The sequence below is a fragment of the Ustilago hordei genome (assembly GCF_900519145.1).
Source record: "Ustilago hordei strain Uho2 genome assembly, contig: UHO2_contig_02, whole genome shotgun sequence".
NCBI classification, from domain to species: Eukaryota; Fungi; Basidiomycota; class Ustilaginomycetes; order Ustilaginales; family Ustilaginaceae; genus Ustilago; species Ustilago hordei.
Window position 1 is genome coordinate 921,140 of NW_024545252.1, and position 25,279 is coordinate 946,418.

The 25,279-nt window shown below is 50.0% G+C and overlaps 7 protein-coding genes across 7 annotated transcripts; 3 read left to right on the forward strand and 4 right to left on the reverse strand.

The window, feature by feature from the left end:
• Positions 1-5,951: 5,951 nt before the first annotated feature.
• On the reverse strand, positions 5,952-7,261 carry UHO2_01113 (uncharacterized protein; the record flags this gene model as incomplete). The annotated part of the gene is made up of 3 exons (XM_041553581.1): positions 5,952-6,020; positions 6,143-6,796; positions 6,905-7,261. The coding sequence occupies 3 exons, from the start codon at positions 7,259-7,261 to the stop codon at positions 5,952-5,954; spliced, it is 1,080 nt and encodes a 359-aa protein (XP_041409515.1).
• A 4,630-nt stretch (positions 7,262-11,891) lies between these two features.
• UHO2_01114 (uncharacterized protein) lies at positions 11,892-12,486 on the reverse strand (the record flags this gene model as incomplete). Its single annotated transcript, XM_041553582.1, has 3 exons — positions 11,892-12,115; positions 12,212-12,257; positions 12,397-12,486. 3 exons carry the CDS (start codon positions 12,484-12,486, stop codon positions 11,892-11,894), a joined length of 360 nt encoding a protein of 119 aa, XP_041409516.1.
• Positions 12,487-13,887: 1,401 nt separating this feature from the next.
• On the reverse strand, positions 13,888-14,904 carry UHO2_01115 (uncharacterized protein; the record flags this gene model as incomplete). Its single annotated transcript, XM_041553583.1, has 3 exons — positions 13,888-14,322; positions 14,407-14,610; positions 14,689-14,904. 3 exons carry the CDS (start codon positions 14,902-14,904, stop codon positions 13,888-13,890), a joined length of 855 nt encoding a protein of 284 aa, XP_041409517.1.
• A 711-nt stretch (positions 14,905-15,615) lies between these two features.
• On the forward strand, positions 15,616-17,562 carry UHO2_01116 (uncharacterized protein; the record flags this gene model as incomplete). Its single annotated transcript, XM_041553584.1, has 1 exon — positions 15,616-17,562. The coding sequence occupies one exon, from the start codon at positions 15,616-15,618 to the stop codon at positions 17,560-17,562; it is 1,947 nt and encodes a 648-aa protein (XP_041409518.1).
• Positions 17,563-18,300: 738 nt separating this feature from the next.
• Positions 18,301-19,485, forward strand: UHO2_01117 (uncharacterized protein; the record flags this gene model as incomplete). The annotated part of the gene is made up of 5 exons (XM_041553585.1): positions 18,301-18,359; positions 18,463-18,481; positions 18,580-19,202; positions 19,299-19,348; positions 19,430-19,485. The coding sequence occupies 5 exons, from the start codon at positions 18,301-18,303 to the stop codon at positions 19,483-19,485; spliced, it is 807 nt and encodes a 268-aa protein (XP_041409519.1).
• A 122-nt stretch (positions 19,486-19,607) lies between these two features.
• On the reverse strand, positions 19,608-22,918 carry UHO2_01118 (uncharacterized protein; the record flags this gene model as incomplete). The annotated part of the gene is made up of 3 exons (XM_041553586.1): positions 19,608-19,621; positions 19,710-19,826; positions 19,909-22,918. 3 exons carry the CDS (start codon positions 22,916-22,918, stop codon positions 19,608-19,610), a joined length of 3,141 nt encoding a protein of 1,046 aa, XP_041409520.1.
• Positions 22,919-23,483: 565 nt separating this feature from the next.
• On the forward strand, positions 23,484-25,249 carry UHO2_01119 (uncharacterized protein; the record flags this gene model as incomplete). The annotated part of the gene is made up of 2 exons (XM_041553587.1): positions 23,484-24,729; positions 24,822-25,249. 2 exons carry the CDS (start codon positions 23,484-23,486, stop codon positions 25,247-25,249), a joined length of 1,674 nt encoding a protein of 557 aa, XP_041409521.1.
• Positions 25,250-25,279: the final 30 nt, after the last annotated feature.

Here is a 25,279-nt window from a genome sequence, read left to right on the forward strand (position 1 = left end):
ACTACTGATTCCCGTGTATTCTGTAGTAGCGCATCTTTTCCTACAGATTTTGCTCAAATCGGTCCCAACTCCCTTTCTACCAATTTCGCTCTCCTTTGTCCCTCGTGCTTGCTCCTTCGTCCCTCATGCTTGCTAGTCCCATCTCCCCCCTGACGCCTCATACTCCTGGATGAGGTCAGGGCAGTTGAGGTTTGACACTGGTTCCCAAGAAACAGCTTCTTCTGGGTACCCTCACCATAACACTTTGTATTCAGTCATCTGGTCACATGTGCATTTCCCAATGAGTGCTTCAACTTCAAATTCAAGCTCCTCATCTGGTAGTGGTGGTACAACTGGTTGGGCTGACTGTTGAGATAGTGAGCTTGTCTTTGCTGGCTTGAGCATAGATACATGGAACACATCATGGACCCTGAGGTTTGCTGGCAATGTGATCCAATATGCTCTGTGGCCCACTCATTCTTGAACTGGGTAAGGTCCTGCAAACCTGGTGTCAAGTTTCAGCATGGGTCACTTTGTCTTCCAGTTCCAGCAATTGATGTAAACCATATTGCCAACCTTGAACTCAATGTCCTTGTGTTTCCAATTGTATTGGTCCACTGTCCAATGTTGTGCCTCCCTGATCTGCTCTTGGAGGTACTTACAGTGCTCCTTTCCTACATCAATAGGAAGAACTGGAAGACACGTAGACCCACACCGAAACTCAACACCAGGTTTGCCAGCCCATACCCAATCAAAGAGTGAATTGGACAATGAGCATACTGTCAGGGGTCTCGTGCCTGAAACCCAGGTCAGTCTGTCAAGATATTCAGTGACTATCAAACTGTGTGACAGCTATTGTCTTGGTATTGGTCTTGATGAGCTATGTTGCTCAGCGACTATCAAGTTGCATGATGACAGTGGGTGGCATTCATTGTATATACTATCATAGGTTTTGGCTGACCTCTGTGGACACTCCATTCAGGGGTAGCTCGGCATGATCAATATCAATATGTAGGTTATGATGACACCAAGGTCTGGTGTGAGTGTTGATGATGATGAGGTTGATGGTGTTGGTGATAAGGTTGGTGGTGTCAACACGAGTGTCCAGTGTGTTGACTGATGCTTGAAGTGATCCCTGGACCACAGTGGACTACTGCCTTCGGTTCTATCTTAATCCAGACTGCTGGTTTGCTATGAACTGCCTTTGGATGTCAGTGAGTGGTGATACAACACATGCACTACAATGAGGAGCAATCTTGATAGATTGCTACTATGCTGACTGAAACTAATGTATACTTATGCTGAAGTGATAACTAGTTATGGTGTGTGTAGAGTGGATGAGGATCCACTCAACCTTTGATGATGAGAAGGTATGGTTATATACCTCTTCACAGCATCACCAGTGACACTGCCCCTGCTCTCTCTCCAGAGAGTACCTTCTTCATCAAGTACTGTACAGGGGGCCCCTCTAGCACCACTCCTGTCCTCCTTGAGCTATCCTGCTGGCTTGGCACCCCTGTGCCTCTTGAGCTGTGTTGACTCCTTCGACACTGCTCCTCCTCCTTGCTATCCTGCTTGCTTGACACCCCTGTGCCTCCTGAGCTGTGTCAACTCCTTCAACACTGCTCCTCCTCCTCAGGACCTGCTTGCTGGTTCCTTATACACTGCTCCTTCTCCTTTGACCAGTGATGGTTCCTTTGACTCTTGTCTCTCGAGCCCCTGAGTGGTAACCATCTGCATGCTCCTTGAGCTTGGTCCTCTTCGTGGCTGTGCCTGGCCCTCCTCACATATGGGCCCAGTCCTCTTTTGCATGTGAGTCCGTAGGAGTCCATGGTCTCCATGGAGACTGCACTACGACCATGCTCTCTACTGGTATCGACTAGATCTCTGATACCTGTGCTCCTTCCATATGAACCAGTGACCCTCCTGCTTCTTGAGCATTCAGGCCCATGACACATACCACATCATACTACCTGCAAGCCTCAGAGTACACAATGTCTTCCATGTGTCCATGCTGGAACCAGCCAGGAAAAGTGCATTGCCACCCCACTCACAAGTGTCAGTGGAACCACCACTTCTGGATGAGGACCTCGATTTCAAAATTGAGGCCATCATTGACAAGCAAGTTCACAATCATGGGTTTGAATACAAAGTGCTTTGGCAAGGATACCCAGAAAAAGCCACTTTTTGGGAGCCGTTAGACCTCCTCAATTGTCCAATTCTCATCCAGGAGTATGAGGTGTCGGCGGGGGGACGTTCTCATCAACGTTTTTAACCACCGACAGCAACGGGAAGGATGGAAACGAAACTGACCGGAAGAGACAGACTCGGTTGAACATGAACCAGGCTTCAGCTTCGATTATAAAGATCTCCACATCTCTCAGGTTGAACTTTGGAAAAGGTGTAGAGAGCAGCTTAGGCTGACTGGAGTGAGCTTCCCCATAGCCCTAGTATTGTCCCCCACTTTGTCCCTGGGCATCCCCATTTGGGGTTGGCTGTACCTAGAGCTGGTAGGCAATGCATACTTCTCGTAATCAGAATACAATTGTTTGCTCTGGTCTAGGAATGACACAGACCTTTGTGGTTTTGGTGCCGGGGTTGGTGTGAGCGGCTCCTCTATCATTGATTTGTCAGTTCGGCCCTCGTACTGGGCCTCCAGAGCTTCCAGCCTTAAGCAGTGGTATTTGCTAAAGAGGACGATCCAGCACGACCCTAAATGAGGTGATCGGGCAGAAAAGATCGGAGCATAGATCGAACGAAGTCGATCTGGTTGAACAATCGGGTAACACCGATAGGAGAGAGGAATCGGGTACAACTACGTCCCACTTGTTGTTGCATATCGACATTAGGTAGGGTGCCCTCATACTTTGGGCATGTGCTGCACGTTTGTATATATATCAAGCAGAGAGCACTAGGTCCTCGCCGCATTTCTCTAGTCAATTGAGTATATATGTTTCTGTCTTTTAGCAGCAGTGACATCGTACTTAGACTCCCCCCGATCGCCAGTATCGGGACCGAAACGACCCCAGTTTCCAATAGTATTCGATGACTTCTTGATTTTTTGCCTGGAGCTTCTCCACCCTTTCCTCTGTTCTCTCCAGGATTCTCAACAACGCATCGAGCCTTTCCTGTGTGGGGCACAACTTAAACGATCCACTCTAATGTAAGCGGTCGCGCGCCAGAAGCCTGAAAACTGCTATAGAAATCTAGTATGACAGATTTCTGTGAGAAGTGTGTGAATGTTTCCTTACGTTGTATCTCCACAGGATATGCCGTAAAGATGAGTAAGAGTAGGTCTTGACTAACCGCCTTGAACGCTCCGTTCAGAGGCTATGCGGCACGTCAATGGGTGAAGGTGATCTTGCTATGCTATGACAAGTGTGGGGCTTTGATGTCAGGCTCTTCCTCCTGGACGATGTGTCGGTCCCCTTGACACAATTCCCCTTCCCCTTCCCCTTGTCTTGTGAATGCTCCTGACCTCGTGGACACTTCTATTGTCCAACTCCTGTCCTCGTGAGCTCATCCATTGTCCTCCTCCCCATCCTGTGTGCTACCATTTCCCCATGTGGTAACCTCACCGCATGCTCCTATGCTCGGACCCCCTAAGGGCTTCCAAGCCCCTTATTGCAGTTCGCATGGTTAAACCTATCAAACTAGCTTGTTACAACCTTTTTTTTACTGAAAATGATTGTAACTAAGCAATCCAACTGTTTTCGCATTTCTGTGCGCACATTGCACATCCATGCATGTACAGGATCTTCTGCGCAGACCCTGTGACACCACGTTCCTTTAGTCAATCGAGTATAGTGTTTCTGCCCCAATAGAAGCAGTACTGTGCTCTGACTGACATCGATCGCTGAGTGTCGAAATCCGTCCTTCTTTTAATTTTTTAACATCGACTTGTGTCACTTTTAGTGTCTTGCTGAATCATTACCTTCAGCACGTCGTGGCGCCCTTAGGCGAAAATCATTGAAATTTTGCACACGAATAGTTAGCGAATTTCGCCAACTTTTGAAAACAAAGATGACAAAAGTCGCAAAATTTCGACGATCATGGCTCAATAACAAGCGCTTGCTAGTACCGAAAACCTGGGATGAGCTTGTGAGAGCTGCAGAAGAAGTGTGGAACACACAGATATCGCTCGAACATATCAACCCTGTGAGTCAATGGAGCAACGGGTGGAGAAGATGCTTACTAAGCATGGAGGTCCGCTCAAGTATTGCTCCGAGACCCACTGCAATCGAAAGCTCTCGTCTCAGACTTGATCACTGTGCGTTTCGTACAGCCTGACACTCATGAGACATCAGTCGTCCAAGCGATGGAAGGTATGCTACCTCCGTTCCGGAGCAGCCCCGACGCCTTCCATGTTGAACCATTTGTGGAGGTTCTCTCCGATAATGATCTGTTGGTGTCAGCCTGTCTCGTGTAGACCTGGCGATAATGCATGGCGACGCACCAAGGGGACACACCATCATCCTGGGGCATGCTCTCTCACCTCCTAAGATAAGAATGACGAACGATGCTCAACAAGCGGTATCAGTCAAAGCACAGTACTGCTGCTATCGGGACAGAAACACTATACTCTATTGACTTAGATCAAGCAGCGTAGCAGACTGGAGCTCTCTGCTCGATATATATATATATATATATACAAGAGAGAGAGGAGTCGTCGAAGGTGGGAGTATTGGCCTCCCACAACTTGCATGAGCGTACACCATTCAATATGAAGCGTTGCATTGAGCCGGACCAAGCCACATCCTATGTCTAGCCGTATTGGCCCGAGTTTCCATCAATACCTTGCTGAATTGTATTTTCGTATTTTTCTGCGCCTGCTTGTGATGCTCATCACATTATTGTGCAGTTGACTGAGAGAGAGACGATGCATAGGCAAACTTTGTCAACTACTGCATTCCTGATCTTGCCTGTTCTCGACGGATGGAGGCAAGAGGAGCCTTTCAACGCTACAAGGAAAGACGTGGCCGAACTCACGACAAAATAGTTTCATTCGTCGTAATCACCAGCCTGAAAGGCCCTTCAATATGCAAAAAGAGTATCATTTTGATCAATTAACGCAGTGTTGCAAAGCTGATTTGATAATTAGTGCATTTCTCAAAATGCGGTGCAAGAATCACAAATGTTCTGGACTGATCACAACGACCAAGTCGCAACGGTTAAAGTTCTGGCTCAAACGGCCTACTGGCAATTCTGTAAGCATGACGTTAAGTTAGCGAAACACTTTCCAGCTTGAAAAAATGGAGCCATTAAGTGTTGGAGATTACGATCCAGTCCAATCTCAAGGATGTCATATATCAGATCTGCGAGAGATCGGACAAGACTGATACAAGAGAGGGATCGGGTACAACCATGTCCCACTCGTTGCTGTACATTGTCATTAGGTAGGATGCACCTACACTTGGCTATGTGCCGCACGTTTGTATATATATCTAGCGGGGAGCTCGAGGCCCCCGCCACATTCTTTGCCTATGTCAATATAGTATAGTGTTTTGCTCTTTAGCTTGAACACCGTACTTAGACTGATATCTGCCGATCGTACGTCGACAAGTGTCACTCTTAATTCAACATTAAGCTGCGAAACTTACTAGAGTCAGCAAGTAAGTTTTATTTTGGATGATTTAGGAATTTTGATGCCTTGTTGGAAAATAGAAAAAGAAAAGAGTCCACTCAGAGCTTACAAAATTGTCATCAAACATGATTTCAGACAAGTTGACGCAATTTGATAAAAGATTAAAAGGAGAACGGATGTCGACGCTGAAGATAACGATCCAGCAGGACAATAAAAGTGACATAAGTCGATATGGTAAAAGACCGGGTAGAACCGTTCTGATTGGAGATCGGGCGGAGTTGATATAGTAGGGGATCGGGGACTGCTGGGTCCCGCTCGTTGATACACTTCGTCATTAAGTGGATAAGACCTGATAGCCACCAGCTGGAGAACAGGCGCAGTTGCTGCATTAAGTAAGCCTTTGTTGCGAAAGAGTCCGGTGACGTTCGTCTCCGATGGGTCGGGGCGGCTTACATTGCTATGCGTTGAAGAAGCAGAAGATGCGTTGGGCCAGCGTCAGACCATCTGCCGGAACCTCCTCAGAATGACGAGCTTGATCAATGGCGCATGTTGCGCGATTAGGTGGAACACGGAACTTACCCTTTGGCTGAGCATGAGGTCCTCAGAAATGTACTTGCTCGTCATGTCGCTCGAGAGCCCTGTATTGTACCACGGGTCCGGACCGGTGAAAGACCCGGCAACTTGGGACTGCTGGCGAAGACGAGGATAGCATCCTTGCTCGACATTATTCCGGTCGCTCACAACATCGGTCTGAGCAGATGGAGGACACGAAGACGAAGCATCTCGCTTCTGCGACGGCGTGAAGGCAGTGCCCAGCTCACAAAGCTGCTCAGGTGAACCCGTGAGGGAGGCAGGTGTGTAAGCCATTTGCGGATCGAAGGTCGTGATGTTTGTTGACGTTGGCGAGCGCCTCAGACTTGCTTGAACTCGACTCCTTCCTATGACGAGGCCATCCAAAGCCAGTCGTGCCAAAGAAGCGCTCGAAGGACAGCAATACACGGCAACTGCCTGGCTGTGGACGCTCGTTCCAGGTGCCTGCTCAGGCGAGTGAAGTTCGACAACGTGTCCGAACGGCTCCGTTAACGCTCTCACCATTGCAAGAGACGTGATCACGCTGGTATCGAGAACAGAGAGATACAACGTTGCGTCGTCGCTGCTTTGATCAAGCAGGCCTCGAGGCACTTTCTGGTCCAGCCTGACGGAAGTATCGGATGCTGGCATATGCTCGAGGGGCTATGTCTCCCAATTCACAGCAAGTTTTCGTGAGCACTCGGTGAGCTGTCGACTTCAAACGGTCCGGTCCGTTGAGGGAGCAAGGAGGTGGAAGAAAGGCACACTCACCTGAATGGAAGTACTGGTCTGTGTGAGTTGTGATGGCTTCTCCTGACGAGAAGCATCGTCAGCGACATCTTGAGAGAAAGGTGTTCCGCTCCTCTGAACAATAGCAAAGGAAACCTCGATACGATAATGATGCCAAACGTAGCCATTGAGACTATCGATGGCGGCTCTAGCCTGAACAGTGTCGGCCATGAGGATGAAACCTCTTCGTCGTGCGAGGTGGTCAAGCGTAGCAAGAATCACTGTATGTTCGACCGAGTCATACTGAGCGAACAGAGCTTCGAAGTGGTCTGTGGTGGCATCAAGGGGGAGGTTGAGGACATAGAGATTGCGTTGAGCCCGTTCGCGACCGCCTCTCATCCTTGCAGAGATTCAAGTGATTAGGACGAAGGATGACTACGGCAAGGCTGGAACTGAGCCGTATCGGAAGGAGGCTGTCTCAGCGGTGAGATATGTGTCTCGAAGTTATGGTCGCTGAGGGTATCTGTGCTTGGAACAGGCGGAGTATGGAGAAGAGAGGAGGAGTTCGCAGCGTCAAGGTGGACCGGATTCTTAGAGCTCAAGTGGGGCTCTTGTTGTGGCGTCGTCACGCATACATCCACCTTGAAAGCAAAAATAGTTGCGGCGTTTCTGCGTCTCACCGCTTTCAACAGGCTCCTTTTTGGATCTTTGGCTGCTGGACAGTCGCTGCAGCGAGATAGACCACAGAGACAGAGACGGTGCCCGGGCATACAGTAGGACTTCTCAGTGACTCAGCAGATCAGCGGATCAGCGACTCGAGGTGTTGACTGCGAACGGACCTTCCTTCACTTTTGCTCAGCCATAGACTCATTCGAAGCTCTGATCAAGCTGGCTCGCTTGACAGCTTCTATCCCTTGTCACACGCGCTCGTCATTCTCCAACATCAGCAAAGCTCATAGCTGAAGTATCGTTTCTTCCTGATTGTGGTTGACCCTCTTTCCTAGAGATCAAGAAGCAGCCATGTCCTCGTCTAACTCTGCCGGGCAAAGACATGACGGAGTCCTGTATGCGGTTAAAATTGCCGCGTGGTGAACGAGCGACCGCAGGTTTGGACAAGCCGGAAAGTGAAACACACACACAAATTCAACACACTAAGGGAGTAGTGTCGGCCAGAAAATGAAGCAGTTCCGGAATCCAAACCACCTTGTAGCTCCACCATCTTTGACACTCTCATTGCACAATCAAAGTAGATACAGTCTTTCATATTGCCATTGCTATGTCTGTGAAGCCTGTTGAACATCCCCTGTATGCTGTGAGCTCTCTGCCTGCTGCCTCTGCCTTTGTCTTCTTCATCAAGATTCACTTTGCCTGCTCTGTCAACCTTGGAGCTTGTTATATACCACAGTTGTCATAGCTTTCCTCCTTGATTCAGCCATGGTATCCTCAAATGATTTGCCATTAGCAACAAAGAGAGCACTGAACATCTCTTCCCTGAGATCCAGAGCCTGATCAGCACAGAACTTGTTCTTCTGATTCTGCAACATACCTTGAGTAGCATCAGCAATTATCTGCTTGTATTGTGCTTGTTTGTCTTGTCATATAATCCTGGCTTCCTCAGTTGCTTGATGGTACAAAGGGAGACCAGATGTGACATCTGCAACATCTTCTTTAGAGAATGACTACAAGAGGTAATTGGCCATGTTGCCTGGATGATCATATTGACTTGCAAAGGTGTGAGCCACAATACATGCTTGGATAGTATATGCAGCCCTTTCATGGTCTTCCTTGCAATAGAGATTGCCATGGTAACCCATTAGACATTGGAAGCAATTCTTGAGGTATGCAATGCCATGTTCAGCATGAATCCATATGTGAGAGAGGAAGTAGTTGAAGTATCAGATGTCACAACTCTTGCTAGCTGTGTTGTTGTTGAAAGGGCCTACTGAGAAGGCAGAGAAGCCAAACCCAGCATTGACCCATACAAACTCACCTTTTTCTAGATGAAGACAAGGCTTAGCCACAATCCTGTTATCTCCTGATGCCCAAACACGTGAGTCATGTGAAGAGTGTCATAGGGCCAGATGCACAGGAGCAGGGAGAATAGATGTCATATGAGGAGGAGCACAGGAATCGCAGGATCAGGCGAAATAAGGGTTACAGCAGAGTTCATTGAGATCTGTAGTAGAAAGGCTCTATGACAGATCTTGTCCAAATCAGCATGAATGGGGCTGTATCACAAATCCCACTAGAATTGGTAGTATCCTGATTGTAGGATAGATCTCACATGGGTGCTGTTTTCACAGGCATCTCAGTAAGATAAATGTCAAGGACATTGGGGTCACCACCCTGATGAAGCAGGGGGCTGACTCAATGATGAACTTGGAGCAGGAGGATGGGAGGGATGAAGAAGGGGGGTGGGTCGCCACACTGATGAAGTGGGGGGGGGGAGGTGACTCCTATCATTGATGAGGCAATGTCCACCCACAGGAAGTGAGGGAAGCGGCACCAATGAGCAGCATCATAAGGTCACTAGAAAGGATAGGAAGGATGAGGAGGAGGAGCAGGGTTGAAGAGGCCTCCTGTCATGGGCCTGGGTGCGCAGTACGAGGAAAGACCGAAGTTCATATGAAGGTAGCACAGGAATCATGGAATCGGGTAGATCGTAGGAGCTGCGACAGAGTTCACTGAGATCGGCAGTAGAATCAGCTCTATGGCAGATCACAGCAGAATCAGCACAAGCATCGTTGATATCACGAATCCCACCAGAATCTGCGACAAGCGAGACCATGTGGCAGATTCCATGGAGATTGGTAGCAAGGATGTCTGTATGATGATTCACACGTGAGAGGGACCGAGCTCAGTGACACATGGACAGTTACCACTCAGGGGCCCACAAGACAGGAGTAAAAGAGAACTGTCGCTGGTCAGAGGAAGGAGAGCTGTGTAAAGGACACCAGTGAGAGGGACATGAAGAGGAGGAGCAGTGTTGATGAAGTCAACACAGCTCAGGAAAGACAGGAGGGTCAAGGCTGGACCCAGAGGAGGTGTCTCCTTGGAGATCCCTGTGCAGTACTCGACGAAGAAGGAACTCTCTGGAGAAAAGGGAGCAGGAGCAGTGTCACTGGTGATGCTGCGAAGAGGTATATAGTCATACCTCCTCGTCACAAATGGTTGAGTGGATCCTCATCCACTCTACTCATCAAACAAACTAGTATTACTTCAAGCAATAAGTATCATTAGTTCACAGTCAGCATAGTAGTAATCAACAGATTGCTCCTCATCGAAGCGCATGTGTTGTATCACTGTTTCCTGACATCCAAAGGTGGTTCGTAGCAAACCAGCAGTCCAGATAACAATAGAACCGAAGGCAGACATCCACTGCAGCCTGGGGATCACTTCAAGCATTAGCCGACACACTGGACACTTGTGTCGGCGTCATCAATCCATACTCACACCAGACCATTGGTGTCAACATTGAGCTCACTTAGAGTCATATCATAGTCTGATCATGCCGAGCTACCTCTGGATGGAGTGTCCACAGTGGTTAGTCAAAATCTGTCATAACAATAATACAACTACAGATTCTAATGAGAAAGGTGACAGAAAAGGCTCTGTCACATATTTCACTAAGAATCGAAATACCATTAGCACTGTTGCATAATTCGACAGAATCGGTGATAGTACTGATACTACTACTGATCCCAGGTTTCAGGCGTGCGACCGCTGACACCTCCCAGAGCAGGAGCAGTGTCGCAGGTGACATTGCAGGAATGGGTATATAACCATGCTCCTCGTCATAGCAATTGAGTGGATCATCATCCACTCTACACTTTACCTTACTAGCTATAACTTTCACACAAGTATACTTAGTAGTTTCGTCAACAGTAGCAATTGCAGAGCATTGCTTCTATCATAGTGCATGTGTTGTATCAGTGCTTCTTGATGCCATCTGAAGGCAGTACTATCTGTGGTCCAGGTATCAATCGACACCAAAGGCAGTTCTTACTGCGGTCTGGCTCTCTCGATCATTAGAAACTGAAGGCAGTTGTCCACTGCAGTCTGGGGATCACCTCAAGCACTCAAGCACTCAGTCAATACACTGGACACTTGTGTCGGCACCAACCACATCACTCACACCAGTCCTTGGTGTCATCGCATTACATCCATCATTATTGATCATGCAGAGCTACCTCTGGATGGAGTGTCCACAGCAGTCAGTCGAAACCTGCAATAGCAATCAATCTATCACATATTTGAGCAAGAAAAGTCAGGGAGGCCTTCTATGACAGATCTCGACAAAAATAGTATTACACGGTATCTTACCACATATCTTGATGGGATCTGTAATAGAAGCGTTTCTACTACAGATATCAGGTTTCAGGTGCGAGACCCTTGACAAAGAGCCTGGATGGCCAATGATGGATTCGACAATGTGAAGTGAGTGTGGAAGGAAGACTAGGGAAATGTTGAACAAATAGTTGCCTTGATATGAGAAGTGCTCTTGAGCATGCAGAACTGGCTTCCACACAAGCTTGATGTGTGTACCATCAGTGACAAGCCAGCCCCAGCCCCACTCCTCTACACCAGACTTTTCTACCACCCATGCCAAAGCATTGGCTCTCTCATCCTCCATTGCAAATGTGACTACCTCTTAATTCAGTTCATACAACCCATCAACCATCCTCCTTGACCAAGCATCCACTGAGCCCCAACTGCAGCCACAAGCAAATGCAATGTCACAAACACCACCTCCATTGCCAGAACATCCCAAGCAATACATACCAACTGCAACCTGTTGCTTGACCTTGTGAGAGTTGGTGATGTGTTGAAAAGCAACTGTGGTGCTGAGTCACAGAACCAGTGCTTCAAATGCTTTGGGTGTCAAGCACACCAGTCCTCAAAACCTCTTGCAGCTGATTGTGGAATAGTGGTTGAGCATGTCAAGTAGTGTCTGGTTGTGGTGAGGTATATAGATGCATGGGAGGGAGTATTGTTTGTCATTGATGATGGAATGGGTTGTGATTAAAGCTCATGAGACAGCATGGTCAAAATCATCATCAGAGTTGTTGAGGTCATCATTTGGATGCCAGGTGTCTGCAGTAGAAGTGAGCTCAAGTTTGAGCTCAGTCTCAGCCAGCAAAGATGCAAGAATTGCTGTCTTGATGTCCTCCAGAAGCTCCTGCTTGTCAGAAGTACAAACCATGTTGAATAAAGCAAGCATGAGGAGATAGGTTGAGTTGAGGTGAGGAGATGCTGAAAGCAGACATGGTGATGAAGAAAACTCAAACACAGACTGGGTGTCTCCTCATCATCTTAATTTCTTGGATTTCAGGCTGCACAGAAGTGCACCTTCTGCACAGCCTTCTGCACAGAAGTGCACCTTCTGCACAGCCTTCTGCACAGCATGAGACAGTTTGCACAATCACTCTAGTCTAGACACAAAGCAAAGAGACAAAGTTACACTTGACCAATTGGATTACAGTACAGTTACATGAGATTGGAAGAGATAGAGCCTAGAACACAGAATCACTGACCTCATCATTGCTGCTGATGTGCTGGACCTCATCATCACAGATGTTGTGCTGGCAACAGCTTGCTGAATTGTTGGAGCTAGAGCCAGGCATGTTGGCAAGCATGGTATCAATGTTGGAGTTGGACTGTGGGCCAGTTCTAGCACTGCATGCCATCTGAAACATCCCAAGGAAGAAGCAGTGTGTCAGGGGTCTTGCGCCTGAAACCCAGGTCGGTCTGTCGAGATACTCGGTGACTATCAAACTGTGCAACAGCTATTGTCTTGGTATTGGTGACTATCAAGTTGCGCAGTGACAGCAGGTGGCATTCGTTGTATATACTATCGTAGGTTTTGGCTGACCTCTGTGGACACTCTGTTCAGGGGTAGCTCAGCATGATCAATATCAATGCTTCGGTTATGATGACACCAAGGTCTGGTGTGAGTGTCGATGATGATGAGGTTGATGATGTTGGTGATAAGGTTGGTGAGTGTTGATGATAATGAGGTTGATGGTGTTGGTGATAAGGTTGGTGGTGTCAACATGAGTGTCCAGTGTGTTGACTTGATGCTTGGAGTGATCCCCAGACCGCAGTGGACTACTGCCTTCGGTTCTATCTTAATCCAGACTGCTGACCTGCTATGGGTCGCCTTCGGATGTCAGGTAGTGGTGATACAACACATGCACTATGATGAGGAGCAACCTTGATAGATTGCTGCTATGCTGACTGAAACTAATGTATACTTATGCTGAAGTGATAACTAGTTATATGGTGAGTAGAGTGGATGAGGATCCACTTGACCTATGATGATGAGAAAGCATGGTTATATACCTCTTCACAGCATCGCCAGTGATGCTGCTCCTGCTCTCTCTCCAGAGAGTACCTTCTTCATCGAGTACTGCTCAGGGGCCTCTCCTGCTTGGCACCCCTGTGCCTCTTGAATGGTGTCAACTCCTTCGACACTGCTCCTCCTCCTCATGACCTGGTGTCGACTCCTTCGACACTGCTCCTCTTCCTCAGGACCTGCCTGCTAGTGTCCTATACACTGCTCCTTCTCCTTTGACCAGTGACAGTTCCTTTGACTCTTGTCTCTCGAGCCCCTGAGTGGTAACCATCTGAGCTTGGTCCTCTTCGTGGCTGTGCCTGCTCCTTGAGCTTGGTCCTCCTCATGGCTGTGCCTGGCCCTCCTCGCATATGGCTCAGTCCTCCTTTGCATGTGAGTCCATAGGAGTCCATGGTCTCCATGGAGACTGTACTACGACCATGCTCTCTACTGGTATCGACTAGATCTTCGATACCTGTGCTCCTTCCATATGAACCAGTGGCCCTCCTGCTTCTTGAGCATCTAGGCCCATGACACAGTGCTCATCCACTCACATTCTCTCCATCCTCTCATCCTCCTCTCACTGACTCTGCAATCACATCTCCTCTTGTTTTGTCCTTTCCTCCTCTACCTTGATGTGTGCCTGAAGAGATTCAGCTGTGCAAGCTCACACAAGATCAGCAATGTCATCTCATTTCTTGGAAGCAGAAGTTTTCTTGGTAGGGGAGCTGAGGCCAGCACTTTCAGGTTCTTGATCAACACCAAAGGCAGTGCTAGCCAAATGATTGCATGGAGCAGCACCTGGTGAACCAAAGGGATTGGACAAAGTGGATGGGGAAGGGAAGGCACTAGATGAAGTGAGGACTTTTGGTCCAATGGGATTGTCAGGGGCACCTTCAGCAAGGGCTTCAAGGCCAGGAATTGAGCAAAAAGATGGGAAAGGAATGTTGTCTTCTTCCATGGCATTGCCTGCATCACCATTGCTGGACTGTGAGGCTTGAAGAGGATCATAGGCACCACTAGTCACAAGGGTGACAGTGCCAGCAGATGGGTGCTTCAACATCATCTTGTGAAACATCTCAAACCAGGGATACTTGGCAACTGCAGCCAAGTGAGATGCAAAGTCCTAATCCATACAAGAAGATACAAAGGCAATTGCAGAGGTTAGTCATCCATCAGAGAGCAATGTTGAGCACAAAGAACTACATACCAAATGATCAGGGCTGAGATCACAAAGGAGAAGACCAGAGCCAGTCTGTGAGAAAGTATTCTTTATGGTGATGTATTGACTCTCAAGCCAGCACAGCTTGGTCTTGACACAACTACCACCATTTGTGATGTTGCTGTTGGGAAAGATCTTGTCATAGATCTGCTTGTAGAGCATCTCCTTGCTTGTCTTCAACCCTTTCTCTTGCTCTTTTGTCAATCAACCTTTGAGTAGCAACTTTTGATAGTAGTCACTGTCAAAAAGGATGGTGACAAGTTGCAAGACTTTGTCATTGGACCAAACAAAGTATTTCCTGCTGCCTGTGTGCTGGTTTCGAGTTCTGCTTGCTCTAGCAGCTGGTCTTGTGCAATTGGGGGTGGTAGATGTGCTGGGCAGCTTGGGTGTCTGAGACAGATCTGCTAAACCTTCTCCAATGGTAAGGTCCATCTCCAAGAGGTACAGAATGACATAGCTGGTGTTGTTGTGATGATTGGTGGACATGATTAAGTTGAGGGCAGAGAGAGAGGTTGTAAGGTGGTGGCTAAACAAAAAGAGACTTCTACTCTGTGCAGAAAGGGACAAGGAGAGGAGTCAAGTGAAAGGGTTTTGCTCAGAAGAAAGGGTTCATGCAAAGAAAGCTGTGCAGGAAACGTGGAGGTATTTGTGCAAGTAGATCACTTGCAACATCACATGCAACATCATGTGAGTGAAAACTCAGGTCCAATTTTGAAAACACTGCCACATGAGTCTTGCTGAAGCAGTGTTTTCAAAAACTAGAGTATTTTCCAAAATGGCAGAGCTTACGTAAGTAATGAATATTCAACACAGGTGAAAACTCAAAAAAAATAAATTGAGTTTTCGAAAATAAAATAAAATTGAAACCCCCTACTCTCGGAACGCAGGCGTCACGCCGCATGGACCACCCATTTAAGCGCCGCGTATCTCGAGGCGTAACTGGCATGTTTTACTGTTTGGCAGCTTGGCGCCGTTCGGAAAAATTCAGAGCTTCTCACACTTCTCATCCGTCAGTGCGACCCTTCATACCTCGAGTCCCACCATCATCAATCAAGCCGCAGTCAGGCTCATGCGCAGCGTGGATACACTCTCAACCAACATGCATGCCACGGTGGGATGCAAATAGATCAACATCTCGATGCAGAGAAGATCAAATTCGCCGAACATCCTCTCGAATAATCATGCCCCGTTTAGATGATGGACAGTGTTGGTTCTGTTACCTCACGAGCTGCTTCCACCATCGGCGATACTCCTTTGACGGCATCAGAAACTAGCGGCAGCAACGATTCCCGCAGGCATAGCAGGTCAAGTCTTGCCGATGAGAGCTACAGCAGTCTTCCGACGATGGATACCACTGACTCGGATCACACATTACCATCCCAACTTCAAACCACGGGCCAGGGCAAGCTCTCGTCAGAAGACTTTGTCGAGCTTACTCGCATATCTCGGAAGAAGGAAGCCATCGAGCATCACATCGAAAATCTGCAGAGCTGGTCGCCATGGGACCCTTTTCGGAACGTTTCGTCCTACTCACCGGACGCAGATGTCCTGCAGCGTAGCAAAGAGACCTTAGCCACTTTGAGCAGCGACCTCCATGACCGTCAAGACCAATGTCGGCGACTCGAAGACGACGTGCAGCATTTCAATTTGCAGGAGATGAAGCGCTTGCGTACCGTGGCCAAAGCCGTCTCAAAGCGCCACCTTTCTGGACCCGACACCGACCTCCTCGAATTAGCTTTGGAGACAGTATATGCCTTGGACAAGCTGCTTCGTCTCTTGCGTGAGCAGCGGACACAGCATGATCTCACACAGCTCCGCCTTCAGTGGGAGCATATTGTCTGTTTCAGCTGGCAAGACGTCATCGTCCTGCGACGCGACATCGAAGCGTTCGAACACAAGTGCAAGGCCTTGATGTCTCCTCGGCATGATTCGAACATCTCATCAGCTCCAGACGACACCAATGTGCAAACGAGCCTCGAAGCGGAGAAAGCAAAAGATGCGCCATCAACCTCAAGGATGAGACGTGCGGCCTCGCTCAGTCATTCTTCGTGGAAGCTGGCGGCCGAGTCGGTCAAGCTGGAGTCCTCACGTCTAGTCCTCCGCATTCGAAGCTTCGATTCGGAAAAGGTTCGACCCGCTGGCAGACTTCTCGATCTTCTCATCGACCAGAGACAAATCCCAGAGAAGATGATCGATGAACAGGAGAAGCTTGAAGACGCACTTCCACAGCCATCGACGATTGAGGCCAGGTCCTTACAGGTCTCGGCAAGCCTTGGTCTCGTCAGGACTCCTACACCAGAAGCCCCAGAGGGCGACCCTTCACCAATACAAGAGGCTAAGATTGAACCTCTTCCACATACCATCGGAAAGCAAACCGGAAATGGTAGCACACGCGAGGTGGCGAATGGTGGTGTGCTTGCAAAACACCCGTCTCGGAGTGTTAAAGCTGCAAGCCGCTCTCGCAAAAGCTCTTCCTCGAGCTTGGTTGCTACGCCATCAAAGCAATTCATCAATCGATATTGCTCGGATCCCCGAGATGTGCTTGATGTAGCGATCGGCAACATTGTCAATCGCTTACCCATGTCAGTCTCGATCAGATCTGCCAAGCTCGGCGACAGCGCTCTCCCTCCTCGCTCCAGCAAAGTAGATGCTCTCTGCGGCCAGTACTTGATTGGCGATCCAGAACCTCGCTTGTGCTTTTGTCGCATTCTTCCGTCGAGCATGGTAATGGTCAGAGTCGGAGGGGGCTGGCAGGGGCTTTCCGAATTTCTCACTCAGCACTACACCCACCTCAGCGCCCGTGGATGGGATAGCGACGCCGAACTGCTGAATGCGATCACGAGAAAGTCAGGACAGAATCTCGTGTGGTCGCGTTCCGCTTCTGGTCCAGTCGAATCCCCACGCCTCCGATCGAAATCTTCTTTTGGATCGCTCAAGTCGCGAGAGCCTATAATGAAGAAGATCACGAGTCCGACGCCCTCGAAGGACCATGCATCCCACCATATACCCCAAGCTACCCGCGCACAGGAGAATGCGGCTGAGTTCAGGGAACTGACCATAGCTACTCCATCTAAAACCTCTACACTTTCAACTAGCGGATCTAGTTCGTCCATAGTCATCCATTCACCTTCGCCCTCCAGGTGACCGCGTGGGCTAGGAATCTTTCCTGAAGAAGTCAGGACAGCGTCTTGGCATTAGTGGTTATTATTGGACAAAGCTAGCGCTTCACGCTGACTTGTTTCTTTCGCATTCTTCTTGTCTCGGCCTATTGCTTTGATCTCAATTGTATTTGTATCCTATCCACGAATGGCGAAACCCTGTTCACAGTGTCTGTGAAAGTGCCCAAGGAACAGGAGGATCTTCTGTTTATCGACAACCAAACGTGATCTCTCGACATCGTGTGTACGCTGCCATAGCAGGCGTCACGTACGCACATGTGCTCAAACAGATCCTTTGAGACTGTGATCAGATCTCTCTTTGATTCAACGTTGTTTGCCCGCTGCGGTCCGAACAATGGCAGACGGCTTCTGTTCGCATAAGTGACAATCAATCGAAGCTCATGCCTCTACTCAGGACTTGCTGGCGAGGAGCACAGACTAAGAATTTTGTGATTCAGGAACGAGGACCGGACTCGACCGGACCGGTCGTGATTCGCAGAGCCATGATGTTCCAAATATAAGGCGCGTCGCCCGCGCGGGCTACATGAACTACCTTCGTTCCCGCACCAACCATCTTCGGCGTCGGCATTCTGCATCAGTCCTGACTTCATTCTTTGTGCTTCGAGAGTGGTGAATGTCGAGGCCTTCGACAAGCTCTTCCTTGTCCCAAACTACTTCAGCTGAGCGACCTTGGTACAAAACAGGCAACTCCTGAATCCTTACAATGTCGGTCTCAAACGATCAGATCGAAAACTATCCTCGCCCCGGCAAGACCGCCATCGTGTAAGTTGTTCGCTGACTTGCGAATCTGTAGTGCTCGCACCAGGTCATCAAATTGACGCCTTTCCACTTCCCAATCACTGCCATGCTCCGGACTGCTGAACAGCACTGGCGGTTCTTCTGGAGTAAGTCCGCCCCGCCATCTGCATGGATGGAAATCTGGCTTTCTGCAACCTAGTCTCTGACCATTCACTGCTCTCATCTGCTTTCTTCCTGCCTACAGCTTGGACAAACGAGCGCCATTGCACTAGCGCGAGCCGGCTGGAATGTCACCGTCACTGGCCGACGCGAAAAGGAGCTTCAAGAAACCGCGAGATTGCTCGACGAGGCTGCTGGTCGTGAGGGCGCTGGCTTTTACGTCGCTGGTGACATCACCAAGGAGGACGTAGTCCTGCGTGTCTTCAAGGAGACAGCCGACAAGTTCGGCAGAGTCGACCTTGTCTTTTGCAATGCAGGTATCTCTCCTCCCAATGTGCCCCTCGCTGAACAGAAGTTGTCGGATTGGCAAGCTACCGTCGACGTCAACCTGACTGCGCCTTACCTATGCTCTCGCGAGGCCTTCCGATACATGGAGAAGCAGCAGCCACAAGGCGGGCGTATCATCATCAACGGAAGCATCAGCGCCCATGCTCCACGCCCATTCTCGTCTCCTTACACAGCAACAAAGACAGCTATGAACGGTCTGACCAAGTCCTTGTCGCTTGACGGTAGGAAGTTCAACATCGCCGTGACACAGATTGATATTGGTAATGCAGCGTCTGAGATGACGGCCAAGATCAAGTCCGGACCTGGTGTTCCTCAAGCGGATGGCTCTATGCGCCACGAACCAATTATGGACCGCGAATGGTAAGCATCCGAAGCTAATTTGCACATCACTCAACTGAGCGATCATGTTGAACCCAGCTGACACTCTCTTCCATCTTGCTACCTTCCTTGATACAGGGTCGGAAAGGAGATCGTACACATCGCAGAGATGCCTCTGGGTGTCAACGGTAAGTTGCAGAATCAAAGTCTCGACCAAAAGACAAAGACGGACCCCAGCTGACTCCTGCTTCGCATTCGCTCTCGAACAGTTGCCAACGTTACCATTCAGGCAACGAACATGCCCAGCCACGTCGGCCGTGGTTGAGTTCACATGATTTGTCCGAGTTCAAGAGTCCTTTGCAATGCTAGTGATGAATATGTATAAAAGAAACGAGACCGAAGGTGGTTCTATGGCAGACTTGAGCGATCTGCGGTCCTCGAGAAGGCTTACTCTTCTTCGCCTGTTCATGAGGGCAACAAAACGGAACCGCGGTCAATATGCTGACCGGGAAGAAGAGGAATGGAGCAGCAACGAACGACAAAACTTACCTTCCAAGGCTTCAGGAAGTTGGATGCGGTTGTCACCTCTCCACCATCGCAAGAGGTAGAAGCCGGCCAAGGAAAGCGCAAGCGCAACGAGAGCACAAGTCAAAACGATCCAGCCCCCTAAAGAAAGAACGAGAGAATTATCGTGTGTTAGTGTTGAAGAACGTTCGCTCAAACGACCACTTCGTTAGGAATCACTTACATCTGTAGAACCAATCCGGCTCGTAAGGAACGAGGACGGAGTCAATCTGGAAAACGCCGCCAATGGGAGGTCGCTCGAGATGAATGTCGCCTCTGACTCCTCGAGTCTCACGGCCGAACGCCATCAAAGTGGCAGCGTGACGACTTGCCGAAGAGCCTCTTGTGTTCTTGATGCCCACGATCCAGCCCAGGCCAGGGTTATCAGGATCATCCGGGATCGAGTCGTAAGAAGACTTGCGTCGATATCGACTGGTGCTGCCTGAAGATATCCTTCGGAATCCCACTTGTCCGTAGCAGCTGGGTCCGCCCTGAGACCGATCTAGAAGAGTAGCAAAGGAGCTCTCGTCCTTCATGCCAATGTCGTCGCCGCGTCCATCTGGAAGCAAGGCATCAACAGCCTTGTCGTCCGAAAGCGGAATCAGGTGTTGCTGCACCAGTCTCACCAAGAGGTCGCGATCGTCTAAAATAGCTGAAAGGTTGACCTTTGTGAAGGCGCTATCGGTCGGAACCAAGACGATGAAGCCGTGACTAGTAGCCAGACTCTGATTTTGGGGTATGGTGCTGTTCAGGATGTACTCGTACCCTGCCTGTACCATCAGGTCCTCCATCGTGTCAGCCTTTGCGCCTTTCAACAGATCACGAATGGTAAGATCAAAGGGGATTTGTACGCGATCAACTTCGTGAATAACGCCAGTGTTGGTGAGAATATCTCCCTTTACGATGTAAGAGAGGGTACCTTTGGCATCGCCAGGCTTGTGAACTACGATGCTGCCGCTTTTCTGTTTCTTGATGGAAAGTCTAGCCCCCAGAGTCGGTAGCAGGGTGGGATAGTCGGCTTCTTGGTCGGCGAAGTCCGCTTTGTAAGCGATCTTGTCAATTGCATGGTACTCGACCAGCGCTTGAAGCAAGTGCTGCGAATCTGGTAACAACAAGTAGTTCATGGCGAGACCGAGTCCTGTGAAGGCGTCATTGGTAGGTACAAGGTAGCTGACGCCGGGTGCGCGCTCGACAGCCTTCTTGAGGTCGGCGCTGAAGACAGTAGCGACGAAGGTGGAGAGCGAAAGGTGGGAGACGGCTGTCTGTACGGGATCTGACGGAGGTTGAAGGAGTTGTGATACGACGTAGATGATGGCAGCATCCTTGATATTGACGGGCTCCCTGATGACGTTGGCGTCTCCAAAGGCGACGTCGCCATTGCCCTTTCTGTCGGATGCGTTCGAATCGTCGACCTGAACCGGCATCTTCTGCCGACCTTCTCTCAGCTTCCAGTCACGCAGCTCGGTGTTGAGCAGCATCCCGCTGGTGAGGTCTCCGGGCCGGAGCTGACCTGGAAGGATGTGATAGCGGATCACTTCTTCCAGGCTAGGGTTGGGACCCTTGCGCAATTCGCGCGAGAGCCCCGCACTTGGGTTTGCGAGTTGTGGTAGCGGCGGATGAGCCGGATACCAAGTATCGATGACGTCGTCACGTGGAGCGAGGAAAGTGTATGCTTCTCGGACTTGCTGTTGCAAATGGGCAGGCTTGTTGATGTAGTGCTCAAGGCCGGCCTCATAGATGAGATCGACGAATCGGGTAGCATTGAGGGCCAGGAGATTGGCCTCGATGCTCATGTCCAAGTCACCAAAGGGCAGGATAAGATCGTCGATCAGATGAATGACGCCATTCTCGGTTAGAATGTCCTCCTGTACAACTTGAGCATCCATAACCTTGATCGGACCGTCTTTCTGATCTGCTTCCACAGTGATGGAGCCGCCAAGAGTGGTTGCCAACGTGACGCGTCCAGCGGCTCGAAGTGAAGCCGAGTAGACCGGTGAACGATCGCCGAGACCGCTTCCAGACATGTGCCAGCCGAGAAGTTTGAGACGATCCAAGATAGCCTGCTGGTAATGGCTGAAAAGGTAGCTGGACTCGATCATGCTGAGCTTCTCAAATGCATCCGAGGCGGGAAGGAAGAGAGTGAGGTGTGGGACGGTGGAGAGACTGTGTAAAGTATCATTGGTGATGAGACGTCGGAGGCCGCCAAGACGCGGATGGGTGAGGATGACCTGCTCCAAGGAAGGCGGGAGATCGATGACCGAATCGATGAAGTGGATGACACCGCTCTTGGATCGCCAGTCCTCGGAGAGCGACTTTGCACCACCTTGTCCTTTCTCGTCGGCTCCAAAGCGGAGAGCTTTTCGTTTCAACTTGAGTGGTGCGAACAAGGTCGGGAGCTGAACCTTACCTTTGTCTCTTTCTTCTACGAGAGCAATGCGCATGCGTTGACCGTGGTGACCTAGAAGACCACCGTGATCCTCTTGGTCAGGGACAGGTACACGACCTGGATATGTTGGCTCTGTGAGCATGCGTCGAGATGGGAAGTGCAGTGTCGTATGCATTTGAGGCTGTCCAACCTCCGGAAGGGGACGTTTGACAGAATGAGAACCGGTGTCATCGCTGAGAGCAAAAGGAAGGGTGTAGTTGAGGAGATGGTAGAGCAGGTGCTGGCGAGCTACAGCGTTAACATTGCTTACCGCCACACAGACGCCGTTGTGCCAAACACATGTTGTTTTGTCGGCGTCGATATGGGGTGGTTGTACGTCCTCTCGGCCGTCGACGAGATACTCCCAAAATGTAGGCGAGTCGTGAAAAAGGTCGAGGGCCTGCTTGCGTTGTGCTATTTGCTCTTCCCTCTTGCGGAGGAAAGCATCGTTGGTGGGTGCAAGGACGGTTAGGCCGGAGCCGTCATCAAACTCCTGAAGACGGTTCAAGGTCGGTATGAGACGAGTTCGCTGGAGAAGACGGAGCAAGATGGTGTGGTCGGGCGACTGGGAAAGGAGGTCAATGAGATTGAACGAGAGGGTGTCGTTGTGTTTGCGAGAGTCTGTTATCGAGGGTTCAGGGAGGCGCATAGGGTGCTGTATATTCCTCTCCAACATCGAAGGAGCGGCTGATGCGGAGACATAACGTGTCACATCGAGACTGATAAGGGCCAAGGCCAAGAGGCTCGCCAGCGAAAAAAGGTGCACCATAGTGTTCGGCGATGTGTTTGGCCCAAGTAATCGAGCAAGGCAAGAGTTGGAGATATGCAGTCGGAGGCGATGCCTAAGAAGCAATCGCAGACACCATGTCAGGTGTTGCGAGCAGATATGCTTGCTCCTGCTCTTGCTCTTGCTTTTAGCTGCTAAGTCTCGCTCGATGTTGGTGGAGAGTTGAGAATGATGATGATCGTGATGATCGTGATGATCGCAAGCAGTTGCGCGAGTTTAACATACGAATCACATCCATGAAAGGGCACCGATCCGATGGGGAGCGAACCCCGATTTCCAGCCCAAAATCGGGCAGAGCATCGGCATTTCCGCTGAGCTGACTGTGATGTCGGATGGACCGAACAGCTTTTTGCCACTTTGTCTCCACGTCAATTCAAGTTTGCCTTTGCGCTCAAACTCAGCCATTCTGCTGTATCTCAGAGTATTGCAACATCCTACGCTCCCATCGGCGCTTCGGTTCGAGATAGCTGATATCTTCATCTCGACTCGGTCTCTCTCGTCATGATGTACGCTGGGTCAAGCTCGCCGTCAGGTTGAAGTAAAGATCATGTCGCGAGCTGAGTGGAGCAGTATCGGCTCTGATGCCGAGGTGCGACACGATTTCGATCAGCCGTTTGACACCCACCATCCTCTCCGGACAGCGCAAGACAGCAACGATGTACAGGTCCACCACTCGGATGATGATGATGATGATGATGTTGATGGCGCAGACCTCGCATCGCTGAACGAGTCCCATCATAGCTTCGACTCGGCTTCCACATATCATCCACCAGACGAGCAAAGGAGCCAAACAACGCCTCAGTCGGACTTTGTTGATGATGCCAATGATCAATCCAATCAAGCCATTTGCCGCATCTGCTTGGAATCGTCTTCAAGCGATGCCTCCGGTGGCGAGTCTCTTGGCCGTCTTCTATCGCCCTGCAGGTGCAAAGGAACCATGAAGTATGTCCATGCCACTTGCCTCGATCAGTGGAGAGCTGCTTCAGCTAGGTCCTCTTCCGCAGTTGCATGCGACCAATGTGGCGCCCCATACCGCTTTCGCAAGTCCAAGTTTGTCGGCCTTGCTACGTCTCCATCTCTCCTTTTCGTCGTCAGCCTGTTTCTATTCCTCCTGCTCATCTGGACCGTTGGCGTGATAGCCACTCTCTGCATGGATCTCTACGATACATCTTCCTCTCCGAAAGCTCAATATACCTCTCGCAAGACGAGGTCAAGACGTTGGTGGCCATGGAGAGGCTCCAACCTGGATGCAGAAGCTGAGTTGGCGCCATTCCAGACCGATGCCTGGTCCTACCTCGATGCAGATTCTTCTACTCCCGGTCTTTGGAGCTACAGCACCCTTATGTACGAACCAGCGGCTTACGTCAAGCTTATCAAGGAGGCTGTGCGCTCTTTCGCTTCAGGAGAGGCTGTTGATGCAGTTCGGCAAGTCGTTGGCCTCCAAGAGTCGCCGGAAACTGTTCAGAGCGTGCAAGAGGAAGCATATGACGAGCGGCCCTTTTGGTCTGCGCTCAAGAATGAATGGATGTACGGTGATGGCGGACTGTGGAAGAAGGAAGCCAGCACTCCGTCACAAGTATCAGACGTGAGCACAAAAGCTGGCCCCCTCTCCTCACAACAAAACAATCCGACAAAAGGAAAGTCGAGCGAGAAGTACGATGCACGAGCAGCTGCTGACATTAATGACATCAATGCGATTAAGCGGCGCCGCCAAGGCAAAGCCAAGTCCGTCCGACGCACAAGCAAGCTCGCCGCCGAGCCGCAAGGATGGCTGAACAAACTTTTAGTACAATGTAAGTCTCTCAAGCCGCCACTTTCTCCTCGCCATTGTCAGTCAATTCGCAAACTGACATCGTTCACTTGGCTCCTTCCTTCCCAACACTAGTCTCGGTCGGTTTCTCCCTGGTCGGTATACTCTCCTTCGTCAACCTTCTCGTTGGTGCCTCCTTCCTGGGACCCATCAACCTGCACAACTTTGGTCTCGGTCGATCCTTCGCTCGCATGACATCGGGTGGTCGACCTTCCAGAAACGGCAACCGTGACGGCGTCAATATTGCTTCGATCCTCATTGTTCTGCTTGTGCTCATTGGTGTCGTGCGCGCCTTGCATGTCGTGTACAAGCTTGTACGCAAAGCTGCCCGAAGGGGGCTGAGCAGGCTCGAGGCGGTCATTGTAGATTGGAACCATGAGGACGAGGAGCAGCAGAGCAACCTCGTCACAGCGACACGCTCGGATTTAGATGGCACAGCTGTTGATCGAGGCGAGGGCGTGAGATTCAGACAGCCATTCGTTGGCCTAGCAGGAGACGATTGATACTTGTAGTACTTTACACTATGAAAACAT